General features: G+C 43.1%; 1 protein-coding gene across 2 annotated transcripts in view; it reads right to left on the bottom strand.

Annotated features, from left to right (window-relative positions):
• The window catches only part of larp4b (La ribonucleoprotein 4B), a 107,902-nt gene extending 97,135 nt beyond the window's left edge, over nucleotides 1-10,767 (bottom strand). The window contains exon 1 of one of the 2 annotated variants that reach the window (XM_043690677.1): nucleotides 10,631-10,767. In XM_043690677.1, the coding sequence (XP_043546612.1) occupies nucleotides 10,631-10,708 (78 nt within the window). In that variant the 5' untranslated portion in view covers nucleotides 10,709-10,767. The remainder of the gene's footprint in view (nucleotides 1-10,630) is intronic. The other variant, XM_043690678.1, reaches the window with a different exon arrangement.
• Between the last annotated feature and the right edge of the window lie 3,273 nt (nucleotides 10,768-14,040).

The raw sequence follows: 14,040 nt of genomic DNA, 5'->3' as shown, positions 1-14,040 counted from the left end.
CCCAATTTTGATGTCAAAACTGCAATCTACATATTTTAGTACTTCTGCATCAAGATTAGACAAACACTTTTACACCACTTCTTAAGATACTACTTCATATGAAGAGTTGTTCACTTGAATGGGATTTACAAAAGTTATTCACAATCTCTCAGGCTTCTGTTGGGTGCACAATTCAACTGCCTGAAGCAGAAATAAAAGGAATGACTATTCTTGTGGTTCAGCATTGACAATACTTGCCCTGCTGGATTTCAACTTCAAAGATGGAGAGATTCTTCGATTCTGGATTAGTGGTGCTGCAAGAGCACAGCAGTTCAGGCAGCATCCAAGGAGCAGCGAAATCGACGTTTCGGGCAAAAGCACTTCATCAGGAACAAAGGCAGAGAGCCTGAAGGGTGGAGAGATAAGCTAGAGGAGGGTGGGCGTGGGGAGAAAGTAGCTGAGGAAGCCGTTGAAGTCCACATTGTTGCCCTGGGGTTGAAGTGTTCCGAGGCGGAAGATGAGGCGTTCTTCCTCCAGGCGTCGGGTGGTGAGGGAGCAGCGGTGAAGGAGGCCCAGGACCTCCATATCCTCAGCAGAGTGGTGGGGGAGTTGAAATGTTGGGCCACAGGGTCGTATGGTCGATTGGTGCAGGTGTCCCGGAGATGTTCCCTAAAGCGCTCTGCTACGAGGCGTCCAGTCTCCCCAAATGTAGAGGAGACCGCATCGGGAGCAACGGATACGATAAATGATATTGGTGGATGTGCAGATAAAACTTTGATGGATGTGGAAGGCTCCTTTAGGGCATTGGATGGAGGTGAGGGAGGTGCAGGTTTTGCAATTCCTGCGGTGGCAGGGGAAGGTGCCAGGATGGGAGGGTGGATTGTAGGGGGGCGTGGACCTGACCAGGTAGTCACGGAGGGAACGGTCTTTGTGGAAGGCGGAAAGGGGTGGGGCGGGAAATATATCCCTGGTGGTGGGGTCTTTTTGGATGTGGTGGAAATGTCGGCGGATGATTTGGTTTATGCAAAGGTTGGTAGGGTGGAAGGTGAGCACCAGGGGTGTTATGTCCTTGTTACGGTTGGAGGGGGTAGGGTCTGATAGCGGAGGTGCAGGATGTGGACGAGATGCGTTGGAGATGCATCTTTAACCACGTGGGAAGGGAAATTGCGGTCTCTAAAGGAGGCGGCCATCTGGTGTGTTCTGTGGAACTGGTCCTCCTGGGAGCAGATATGGCAGAGGAATTGGGAATACGGGATGGCATTTTTGCAAGAGGTAGGGTGGGAAGAGATGTAATCCAGGTAGCTGTGGGAGTTGGTGGGTTTGTAAAAAATGTCAGCGTCAAGTCGGTCGTCATTAATGGAGATGGAGAGGTCCAGGAAGGGGAGGGAGGTGTCAGAGCTGGCCCAGGTAAATTTAAGGTCAGGGTGGAATGTGGTGAAGTTGATAAATTGCTCAACCTCCTCGCGGGAGCACGAGGTGGTACCAATGCAGTCAATGTAGCGGAGGAAGAGGTGGGGAGTGGTGCTGGTGTAATTACGGAAGATCAACTGTTCTACGTAGCCAAAGAGACAGGCGTAGCTGGGGTCCATACGTGTACCCATGGCTACCCCTTTGGTCTGAAGGAAGTGGGAGGATTCGAAGGGGAAATTGTTAAGGGCGAGGACCAGTTCGGCCAAACGAATGAGTGTGTCGGTGGAAGGGTACTGTTGGGGACGTCGGGAGAGTATAAAACGGAGGGCTTGGAGGCCCTGGTCATGGCGGATGGAGGTGTAGAGGGATTGGATATCCATGGCGAAGATGATGAGGCGTTGGGGGCTGGGGAAGAGGAAGTCTTAGAGGAGGTGGAGGGCGTGGGTGTTGTCTCGAACCTATGTGGGGAGTTCCTGGACTGGGTGGGGAATAGGATAGTGCCGAGGTAGGTAGAAATGAGTTCAGTGGGGCAGGAGCATGCTGAGACAATGGGTCGGCCAGGGTGGTCAGGCTTGTAGATCTTGGAAAGGAGGTAGAACTGGGCAGTGCGGGGTTCCCAGACTGAGGTTGGAAGCTGTGGGTGGGAGATCTCCTGAGGTGATGAGGTTCTGTATGGTCTGGGAGATGATGGTTTGGTGATGGGGGTGGGGGCATGGTTGTGGGGGGTGGTAGGAAGAGGTGCCCTCGAGTTGGCATTTGGCTTCAGCAGTGTAGAGGTCAGTGCACCAGACTACCACTGTGCCCCCTTTATCTGCTGGCTTGATGGTGAGGTCGGGATTGGAGCAGAGGGATTGGAGGGCTGCGTATTGCGAGGGTGAGAGGTTGGAGTGGGGAAGGAGGTGGACAGGTTGAGGCTGTTAATGCCCTGGCGGCAGTTGGAAATGAAGAGGTCGGGGGCAGGTAATAGGTCAGCACGGGGTATCCAGGTGGATACAGTGTTTTGGAGGTGGGCGAAGGAGTCCGCGGAAGGTGGTCGGGAGTCCTGATTGTGAAAGTAAGCTCGGAGGCGGCAGAAGTAGTGTTCGACGTCACGATTCATCCAATGACTATGATAGGAGAGCTTTTCAAGCATAACCAAAAAAAAGGGTTGAGCGACTGGATTTCTTGACGGAGTGTGTTCAATACTACAAATGCAGTGTACGGAGCAAATAAAATTTGCCTTGAAATATCTTCAATCTCTTCAGTTGTTCCATTTAACAACTTTGCCTTGCTGTCCTTCAGGCTACCAACTTGTTTTAAGCAGATCTGGGCATTGTTTTCTGCAGGAAAATTTAAGTTTCACTGCTTACTTCTGTAGCAGCTGAATATACAACAGCCGAACATACATCGGCTCCAGGGCTGGATATGAAAAATGAACAGTCTTCAATAATTCCAGACATCACTTATAGGCAAAGCATTTGATTCAATTCAACATCAGCTGCAGTGCCATCACATTTAAACTCAAAACAAGACAAATGCATCACCTATATTGCAACTGAACTTTGTTCAACTGGTTAAGTATCAAATTTTCCAATAGTTCTTTTATCAGATAAGCAAGGCACTCGTAATTTAGCAGCTTGTAAAAAAAATGCAACACAATGAAACCAAAGTTTGCCACCATTTTGGTTTCCATCGCTTCTTAGATTAAAGTTAATCCTCAAATGGTAGAATCTGACAATAACTGCAGCAAACAGACTTCAAGATCTCCCTTTTAGGTGTATTTTGATCATACAGAAGCTAAGAGAAGGTCCAAAGTGACAAACAGTTTAATCATTCATTTTCCAGATGTTCTGCAAATACATTTACCTTTGTTCTAAGCAGTTGCAGTTCAATCCCACTCAAGAGACTACTCAGCATGCTCCAGGTTACGGCTAATGCAAGTTGAACTTGATTTCAAGTGGGTACCTTTTCAACTGGTGTAGGGGAACAGTAGAATTCCCCTACATCAGTTGAAAAGTTACTCACTTGAAATCATGACTAACTCGAGATTCTCCTTAGAGGATAACATCCTTCTAATATCTAATCAAGTCACCTCAAGTGTTTAAATTAAGATACCTGCATCTTAATTCCAGACACACTATATCTAGTGTTCCATAAAAAGGTGATCACTTGTTCTGAACTGCTAACGCATCAACATCTCTAAGCAATACTAGTACAGTAAACAGTACTCGAGATGCTGTCTCACTAATACCCTCAAACGGATACATACTTTTGCATTTAATTCCACTCACTAAACATACGATTCAATTAGTTTTCCCAATTACTTGGTTGTACCCACATGTGAACTGTGATTCATGCACTAAGACACCTAAATCTTTGTACCACATTAATTTTGAGTCTCTTTTGGCAGGAAGAGACATGTTATACTTTGCCATATCTTTGCCCACATCAATTCCACCCCCTTTTTTTGCAGGCTCATGTTCACTTCACACTGACTTCCTACCCATCTTTGTCTCATCAGGAAATATTACAGCCATACCTTCAATCTCATCCAAACAATTTGTAAAATGGAGAGGTGAGGCCCTAATATTGACCCCTGTGACACACGAGAGGCATCTTGCCAGTCCCTTAAAAAGATGCATTTCCTACTCTGGATTCCTATTTGCCAAGAACATTTCCTACCCATGCTAAAATGTTGACAAAATGGCTCATGTTACAATAGTTATGTACTTCCTCATAACAGAGGCCATATTATCTGACACTATTTCCAGGAAATTGGATTATCCACAGATATTGAAATTAGCTTACTTTAAGATGTGATTACAGTAGCTCAAATTTGTTTGAAAGAGATTGCTTCTCAGAGGTAATAAACTGTACTATCTTGGTACTGTTTATCTGATAGCAAAACTATAGCTTTAATCATTCTGTAAACCTCTTACCATATTCAAGTGTTCAGATGCTGACAGCAGGATTTCAGCTTGCATGTTGAGTATTTAGTCTGCACCTTCAAAATGAGGGCAGAGCAATAGATGCGATCAATATGGACTTCAGTAAGGCGGTCAACAAGGTTCCCCATGGGAGACTGATTAGCAAGGTTAGATCTCTCAATACAGGGAGAACAAGCCATTTGGATACACAACTGACTGAGGGTAGAAGACAGAGGGTGGTGGTGGGAGGGCTGTCTTTCAGACTGGAGGCCTGTGACCAGTGGAGTGCCACAAAAATTGGTGCTGGGTCCTCTACTTTTTGTCATTTACATAATGATATGGATGAGAGCATAAGAGGTACAGTTAGTAAGTTTGCACAGATGACACCAAAATTGGGAGGTGTAGTGGACAGCAAAGAGGGTTACCTCAGATTACAACAGGATCTGGACCAAATGGGCCAATGGGCTGAGAAGTGGCAGATGGAGTTTAATTCAGATAAATGAGAGGTGCTGCATTTTGGGAAAGCAAATCTCAGCAGGACTTGTACACTTAATGGTAAGGTCCTAGGGAGCATTGCTGAACAAAGACCTTGGAGTGCAGGTTCATAGCTCCTTGAAAGTGGAGTCGCAGGTAGATAGGATAGTGAATGCAGCGTTTGGTATGCTTTCCTTTATTGGTCAGAGTATTGAGTACAGGAGTTGGGAGGTCATGTTGTGGCTGTACAGGACATTGGTTAGGCTACTGTTGGAATATTGTGTGCAATTCCGGTCTCCTTCCTATCAGAAAGATGTTGTGAAACTTGAAAGGGTTCAGAAAAGATTTACAAGGATGTTGCTAGGGTTGGAGGATTTGAGCTATAGGGAGAGGCTGAACAGGCTGGGACTGTTTTCCCTGGAGCAGAGGCTGAGGGGTGACCTTCTAGAGGTTTACAAAATTATAAGGGACATGAATCGGGTAAATAGGCAAAGTCTTTTCGCTGGGGTGAGGGAGTCCAGAACTAGGTAGCATCGGTTTGTGGTGAGGGGGGAAAGATGAGACCCAAGGGGCAACTTTTTCATAGGAAGGGTGGTACAGGTATGGAATGAGCTGCCAGAGGAAGTGGAGGAGGCTGGTACAATTGCAACATTTGAGGGGCATTTGGATGGGCATATAAATAGGAAGGGTTTGGTGGGATATGGGCCAGGTGCTGGCAGGCAGGACTAGATTGGGTTGGGATATCTGGTCAGCTTGGACCGAAGGGTCTGTTTCCATACTGTACATCTGACTATTTTTGAAAACTCAGATGTGAGCATTTTGCATTGTAGTAAATCTGAGAACGAAGTCAGTCTTTTAGTTCAGCTGAGTTCTCAAAAAGGTAATTTCAGAAGGTAGCGTCTCTTTCCACAGTTTGGGCAAGTATCACAAAACTTTTCACTCCTTGGCCATTCTTATGATTTGAAGTACTGCATTTGATTTTGATATCTGTAATCTGCTGCAAATGTATGCTTAAGTGGAAAAAAACCCACACTGTTTCAATATCCAATTTGGTCATTGATTGTGCTATTTGAAGTACTTCCTGATCAAGCACAGCTGCTCTAAGAAAGATACCTTTAAACAGTATCAAAAGGCTCTCATGGCACAAGAGTCATGCTCCGACCAGGAGGCCTCAGTTCAAGTCCCACCTGCTCCAGAGCAGAGTAATATGTTAACATGTCAATTAGAAAGATAGGTTAAATAAAAATTGTAGACAGTATCTTGTGGGGCTGCCATGGCACAGTGGTAGTGTTCTTGCCTGAGCCAGGCAACCTTAACTCTGTAGGTGCAAGTTAAGCCAAGAAACATCTGAACAGGTGGATTCCAAAAATCTGAAAACAGTATGATATAAAGAGATGACAGCTTATATTTACAAGTCTTCATGCTATAAAATTTCAAACCATTACAAACCAAAAGACTGATCCAAACAATACATGCAGCCACAAGAAAAAAAACAAACAATGGTGGGGGCAGGGGTTGGGAAGAGATGACTTAAGGGACAACTTTTTCCAGAGTGGCAAGTGCATGGAATGAGCTACAGCAAGTAGTGGAGGCTGGTACAGTAACATTTAAAAAGGTATCAGGATGGGTATAGGAATAGAAAGGGTTTGGGACAGATATGGGTCAAGTGCTGGCAAATGGGACTAGATTAGGTTAGGACAAGTTGGACTAAAGGGCTTGTCTTCGTGCAGTACAGCTCAGAATAATTTATAGGGCTCCTCCTGTGCAGTGGTGGTATCCCTCCCTCAAACATAAATCCTGGGTTCAGGTTCAACCTGCTCCAGAGATAAGGTTAGACATTTCAGATGTTGTTTGTTTTGACTTCAGTAAAACCTTTGATAAGATTCCATATGGTAGGCTAATTAGTATGGTTAGATCACAGGTTCAGGGTGAGCTTACCAATTGAATACAAAAATTGACTTGACAGTAGGAGACTGGTGGAGGGTTGCCATTTGGACTGGAGACCTGAGGCCAACAGTATTTGCTTTTGTCCTTTACAAAGATTATTTAGTTGAGAAACAGGAGGCATGTGTCACGTGTGGGGTGCCGGAAAAGCACAGGTCAGGCAGCATCTGGAATGGGTAAAACAATGACTGCAGATGCTGGAAACCAGAGTCTAGATTAGAGTGGTGCTGGAAAAGCACAGCAGTTCAGGCAGCATTCGAGCAGTAAAAGGAGATGTTTCGGGCAAAAGCCCTTCATCAGGAACACAAGAGGCTGAATGGCTCGTTTCTGTGCCATAACTCTTCAATGCTGCTTCATCTTCCATCCTCGGATGCTGCCTGAACTGCTGTGCTTTTCCAGCACCACTCCAGCATCTGGAATGACTTTTTGCTCGAAAGGATCCAGTTGCAGAGTGGGGCTCAGTCAGAGATCACAAAGTTTAATCAGCCTCAAGGGGATAATAGTGTTGAAGGCTGAACTGTAGTCAATGAGTGGGATTGTTACATCGCTGTTCTTAGGGTCAAGATGTTTAGGGAGGAGTGAAGGGCAAGTGATATGGCATCTCTCGTTGATCTGTTGGCCAGATAGGCAAATTGGAGTGGGTCAATAGTAGTGTGGAGACTGGAGTCGATTAATGCCAGGACCAGCCTTTCAAAGCACTTCATGACCAAGGTTAGGGCCACTGGGCAGTAGTCATTGAGTCATGCTGTATGAGCCTTAAGCACAGGGATGATGTTGGCCCTCTTGAAACAGGCAGAGACAGTGGCCTGCTGCAGGGAGAGGGTGAAGACGTCAGAGAAGACCTCTGCCAGTTGATCTGCTCATGCAGAATGCACAGCCTGATTACTCAGTCTGGTCCCATAATTTTCCTTGGATTCACACGAAGGAAAACTGATGTGACCTCTGATGCAGCGACTGTTGGGATAGGTGAGTCAGGACTTGTCAGAATAGGTGTCACTGCTCAGAGGAAATCTTGCTCAATGCAAGCGTTGAGACGATCTGGGAGGGATCGTCTGCTATGTTGCATGCTCTTTTTAAGAACCTGTGACGGCATTCTGTCCTTGCCATAGTCCCAGAGTCTCTGTCTGGGTCTCTAGTTTGGATATGTATTGGCCCTTGGCTGTCTTAATGACTGTGAAAGTCATACTTGGATTCCTTATATTGGAATGGATCTCCTGATCTGAAGGCCTCATGCCTAGTATTTAGCAGGTTCTTTATGTCCCGATTCATCCAGGGTTTGCCTATTGGGGAACACCCAGAGTGACTTCGCTGTCCTCCATACACCTGCTGATAAAGTGTGACGGTGATGATGAACTCGTCCAACTCAGGGGGCGGGGTGTGTGCGTCTCTCTCCTGCTTTGGCCTGTAAGCTGGGAGAAGAAACACAGCATTGTGATCAGAGTTCCTGAAATGAGGACAGAGATGAAGTGATAGGCATCTTTCACAGTCATGTAAGCAGTGGCCTAAAATGTTTGGGCCCCTGGTGAGGCAGGTAAATGTTCGGGTAGTACGTGGGCAACATCTTCCTTAGATTGGCTTGATTGAAGCTGCCAGTCACAAACAGGGCCTCGAGGTGTTCCACCTCCAGAGAATTAGTGGAGTACAGCACATGCAGAGCTTCCTCGAAGTTTCCTTGTACATGGCAGTTAGTATAGCAGCAGTAAATTCCTGTGGTTGATAGAAGGGGCGATAGATTGTCTACTTGTACCAGGATCTTTAAATGCTGAAATTTAGATTGGAATTATCTTGGTTTCACTGGCAGCTGCATCTGACAGTCAATAGGTAGTATTTGCTTGATTGCCTCCCAAGGATTTAGATCTAGCAACTTAAATTTGGACGTGAGGTACAATATGACATCAGCCAAATTGTTCTCAATCCAAATGAACTTCTTCCTGCTAGATTCCCCAATTCTTGCACCAAACCAGTGGATCACCCTGGTTCAAATGAGGGGAGCAGGAATGCAAGGTACAGCCCAAAAGAGGCATCAACCTGAGCAAGATACAAGACAATGGAAGCAGCATGCACAAGGTTAAGCAGTTTTAGAATAAAGATGAGATGCAACATGTGCAATCCTCCACATCCAGTGGTGAATTGTATAACTCAACTTCACTCCATAAATACTTCATTGGGATGGAGTTGGGCAAAGAGCTTGGTACAAGGGAAAAACCGATGCTTCTGTACCCATGTTCAGCTAGTGATGTGAAGTGGATAGATGCCTGAGATTCCCAGCAACATTTGAATTAAGTTGATTGGAGACTGGCAAAGTGATATCAAGATATACATAAAGGCACTGCATACTGCAAAGAGTTTGGGCTCCAACAGCACTCAGAACATGCTCTGGAATTTGCCATGCTTCTAACAAAACTATTCTAGTAGATCAACATTGCAATTATCAGCATTGAGTAAAATTGCCAATACATGTCCTGAACACAAAACATGACCAATACAACCTGGCCAATTAACAACTTAGTCTTCTCCATAACCTCTTTCAACCACTTCACTGATTAACAGTTACTAAAACAAAATCTGCTCACTGTCACCCAGTTCAGGTTCCACCTGGCCACTCAGCTCCTGATTTCACTATAGCCTTTGTCTATAGATGGACAAAATAGCTGAATTCCAGAGGTGAGGTGAGGAGAGAGGGACAGCCCTTGACATTAAGGTTACATTTGACCCAGTTTGGCATCAAGAAGCCCTATTAAAACTGAAGTCACTGAATTGAATTTGTCATGTGTAGAGGCACAGTGCAATACAGGCAGATCATAGCGAAGATGTTGTGAAATCAGGACAAGAACTCTGCTGGTTGAAGCTGTACCAACAGAAAGCTGAAGTGTGTTTGTCACATCTAATCCAAAGCTCATTGTGTCACCAGTGAAGTACTGCCTGATGTGTGGTTACATAGTGAAGCAAGAACAACATCTCAAATGTTACGAACAAATACCCCAAAAGCAAATAATCAGAATCTACTGAAGGTTCAAATGTTGGTGAGTACATGAGTGACATGGTCCCAACATCACAGGCCAACCCCAAGCATTTCTTCAGGAGTGCCATGGTACCTTTTCTGTTCCATAGGAACAAAACAGGACCTCAGCTTAATGTTTGGTCCACTTGTGAAAATGTTTGGAAATTTCCAAAGGCATGATGATTCGTAGAGAGTTAGAGTGCATAACCCAAATTTGAACTTGAGTGGAGCAGGAACAAACATAAGGGATCCAGGCAATTGTTATGGGTTTGAGAGCTGTGCGATTAACAGATTGGATTTTAAAACTAGGTTTAAACATCAAGCATAATTCTTTAACTGAAGGCAACAAACCTTTTCAGTTGGATCATCAGAAAACAATTTTCCAAGCAAATGAGTTTAAATACCATTTTAAATACTATCATTCAATTTCCGTCTGACTAAGCAATCCAATGATAGCATCCCGACCTCCGGATTAAAGAGACTTGGTTCAAGGCTATGCTCCAAAAACAAAAAAGAGTGTGTAACACCTCTGAACACTATTAGAAAAATAACCATTTCTTACAGCTTTAGCATCTGTCTCACCAGATTATAGCCACACCAGAAAGCTTAAAGACACTACGTTGATCAGAAAAAAAGGTCCTTATTCACCAATGGATATTTTCACCTGCACAGATATTTGCTGATTTGAAGTGCTCATCAACAAGTCCAGCTAATTTATTTTCCCTCAGTGAAAACAGTTAACAAAATCAGGAAGATATCTTAAGACCTGAAATTTGCATCATATCAAGTGCAATGTCATGGCATTATCTGTGTTTGTCCAAATCAGTTTATTGCATTTTAGATAAATATTGTATTTCAAACAGCTAATGATCAAAGTGATAATAGCGCCATTTCAAACAGTTTGCAAGCAACTTACCAGAGGAGAACTGTCAACTTCTTGCACTTGCTGCACCTGCGGTTCAGCCACAACTTTAGTGTCCTGGTCAGAAGTCATGAGCCGTCTGCTTTTTGGCTCTGTAGGGAGAATTTTGTTTGAAGAATCTGTGAACCAAAAAGTACACATAAGCAATTCTCAAATTTACAAATATTTTAAAATCAGATTCATGTGTACTCACATATTTTACATATACATTCCTACACAAAAGTAATGAGGAGTGCAGATATCAGTGACAAGCAACTGGCAGATTTGGGGTCAGGATGCCTTTCCCTTCAAATAATAAGTTTGTCTCTATTAATTTGATTCTTAGAAGAAAAATAAATGCATCAACTTGGATTTCAATGTCACTGGAGTGAGTCCATTACATAGAAAACCTCATCATTTAACTGCTAATTTTCTATGTAATTATAATCCACTTAACAGGCTCAATTACCAGAAGTGCAAACAGGCATAGGGGAACCAAATAACCTAATTTTATATGGGGCCTTCTAAGGGCAAAGCATTTTTCTTTTAAATAGGGTCACTAAAAACAAAGCAGTACCAAGGTTCCATGAAAGAAATAGGATGCGTAATGGAATTTATTTATATTGGTTGGGATAAATATCAACCAAAGCCATTATAAAAAAACGTTTAGAACTTTTTGCTTTTTTCTAAAGAAACCAATTTTCAACCATTAAATGTGCTCCAACATCTACCAAGCACACCCAACTAAAGCTACACATTAGTTGAACATAAAGGATAAAATAATTTTGATTATAAATTTTAGTACACCTTTACAGCCGCCAAAAAGACCACATTGGCTTGCTTTTTCAAGGCTTGAACTACCTTGCAGCCTCGAGACAAAAACTAAAGTTGTGAAGTCATAAGTGCTGAATTTCTCCCAACACATCAGACAGCATCTGTAATTGGAGAGATTTATCCATTTTGTTTTCAATTTTCAGCTTGCTCGCTCCTTGACCTGGCTCATCAACTCCCCCTTGAACAGGTTTCCATTTCTGGGGATAAGCTGCCTACTGACATTTATCACAAAACAACTCCATTATTTTAACTATGCATCTTCACACCCTGCTTCCTTTAAAAAAACTATTTTACCAGTTTCTCCATTGTATCTCTTATGCTGTCGCTTTCCAGAGCCACCTCAAAAATGATCACATTTCTTCAACGGAGGACTCCCCACAGTGGTTGACAGGGCGAGTACCTGACCCATTTTCTACTCTTATGCCCACCCATTACTCCTACCTACTACTTTCCATTCCAGTATCCTCATCCAAAAAAAAAGGGAGGATAAACGACAATTTCCAGACATATCCAACTCCCTTGTAACATTTGACATGGACAGTTCCTGTGCCAATGTGGCTCAGGCTTGCTGCAGCAAGGCTCACATGATGGAGAAACACTTCTGCCTGGGCACCTTAGTCTTTGGCACTCGATTAAATTGAACAATTTCAGAATGAGCCACTTCTGCTCATAACCCCTTTATCTAACAAGAACTTGTGTATTGGCTGCTCCCAGCACATCCAACGCATTCTCATCCATTTATATTTTTCTTTAGCACTCTAAACATCATTTCACTTAGTTTCTTTTCAGCAAATATTTGATTAGCTCAGAGTACCAACACCACTCACTATCCACTGCCACCCACTCACCCCTATCATTAGGGTAAATACTGCCTTTCCCAGCTAATTCAATTCTAACAGAAAGTCAGTCTTTGTACTCAAACATCAACTGTTTCTCTTGACATGCTGCCAGAACAGCTGTCTTTCTCCATCACTATTTCAGATTTACACTTGGCAGTTTTGTTTTAATTCATAATTTAAGATATTCATATGTAACATTAGTACTTACTGCCAATGTTTAGTAGAGAAATTCATATTTTGTGCAACCCTGTGAGCAAAACAATACTTTTAAGTTGTTACTGCAGTCCTTTCTCCTACCTCACCAATAAAATAATTGAGTGTTTTGCATTGATAAAAGATATAGAAAGGTTAAATACAAATGGCAAATTTTGATTTGTATTCTGGAAATACTCTTTTGCAACCATTTTCTTCTACTTAGTTTGAAAGAGAGACCTACTAGGGAAAATGGGCACACACAAGTTGCACTGAGTGCAAATTGGGGGGGGGGGGGGCAGCAAGATCTTTTGGTAGCTAGAAATCAAAAACCTCAATACTATTTTAAAGAGGTACAAGAATAAAGCCACCAGTTAAGATGAATGTGCTCAAACCAGATGCCCACATCCCTTGAATTAATACAAGAATAATTAAATGCACACGAATTCTACCCCACAATTATGTTATGTTTTCTGCATTCAAATATTTCTGGGTACAGCTCAATTACATTTTATACACAAAGGAAGTGACAAATTGAAAATGGGAGTCTCGGTTCTTAAGGTTAATGCGATCAGACTAGTGCTGAGTAAATGCATTTGAATTGAAGTTAAAAAATCTAAAATCTACATGTTTAACTGAGGGTTCACTAGTACTAGAGTTACAGAACAATCCCAGAAGTTAATCAAAATTCCAATTTAGCATCCCTGCTGCACTGTTGAAATGTAAATATTTGAGGTTTACTGAAATGAAGAGTGCGATCAGCCATCTGAATTGCAATCTTAATACCAAAGTAAGTGCAAGGACCGGCAATCAGAGGTCACTATGACCTGTTACAGTAGTTTTGTTATATTCGAATGGTTATAAAATTATGTGCATGGTGATGAGTTATAAAAAATCTGGATTAATCTCGTGACATTTTCACAGGTAATGTTCTTTCTGCACAGGGTAAAGCTGAAACGGTTTACAGACTGGATGGGTTAAGGAACACTCTTTAGCATAGTACGATACCTAAAGCACTGCTTACAGTTAGCATGCTTGCAGTGTAGTTCAGACAAGGTCCATGAGGCTCATTCCTGGGAGGGCTCCCCCTCAAAGCAGGGTTGAGTCGGTTGGCCACGTACTCTGAGCTTCAGGAGAAAGAAATGCTTGAAGGTGCTGTGAGATATATTTAGATGTTTCAACTTTGCAAGGGATTCTGAAGCTGTACGCCCAGCTCAACAGTATTTATAGTTATACGGCGCAAAACAGACTCGGTCCAACACATGTCAACCATAATCTCAAACTAAACTAACTCCACCTGCCTATGCTTGGCCCATATCCCTCCAAACTTTTCTTAGTGTTTAGTCCCATTCCCACTTCAGTCGAAACAAAATGCTCAGAGACAGTATAGTTTTACCTCCATCTTTATCCCAGGCCCTAGAGGGAGAGAACGATAGCCCATGAGCAAAGAGACATTAGTTATCTTCTCTGGAAGAGCAGTTTCTTAATGAGTTAGTCATTTGCAGGGAAGAGCATCCAGATAAGGCAACAAACATTAATTGGCTAGCAACAGTAAAGATC

The sequence above is a fragment of the Chiloscyllium plagiosum genome, chromosome 5 (genome assembly GCF_004010195.1).
Source record: "Chiloscyllium plagiosum isolate BGI_BamShark_2017 chromosome 5, ASM401019v2, whole genome shotgun sequence".
Lineage (NCBI taxonomy): Eukaryota > Metazoa > Chordata > Chondrichthyes > Orectolobiformes > Hemiscylliidae > Chiloscyllium > Chiloscyllium plagiosum.
Note: the sequence above shows the minus strand (reverse complement) of the source record. Positions and strands in the feature narration are given on the sequence as shown.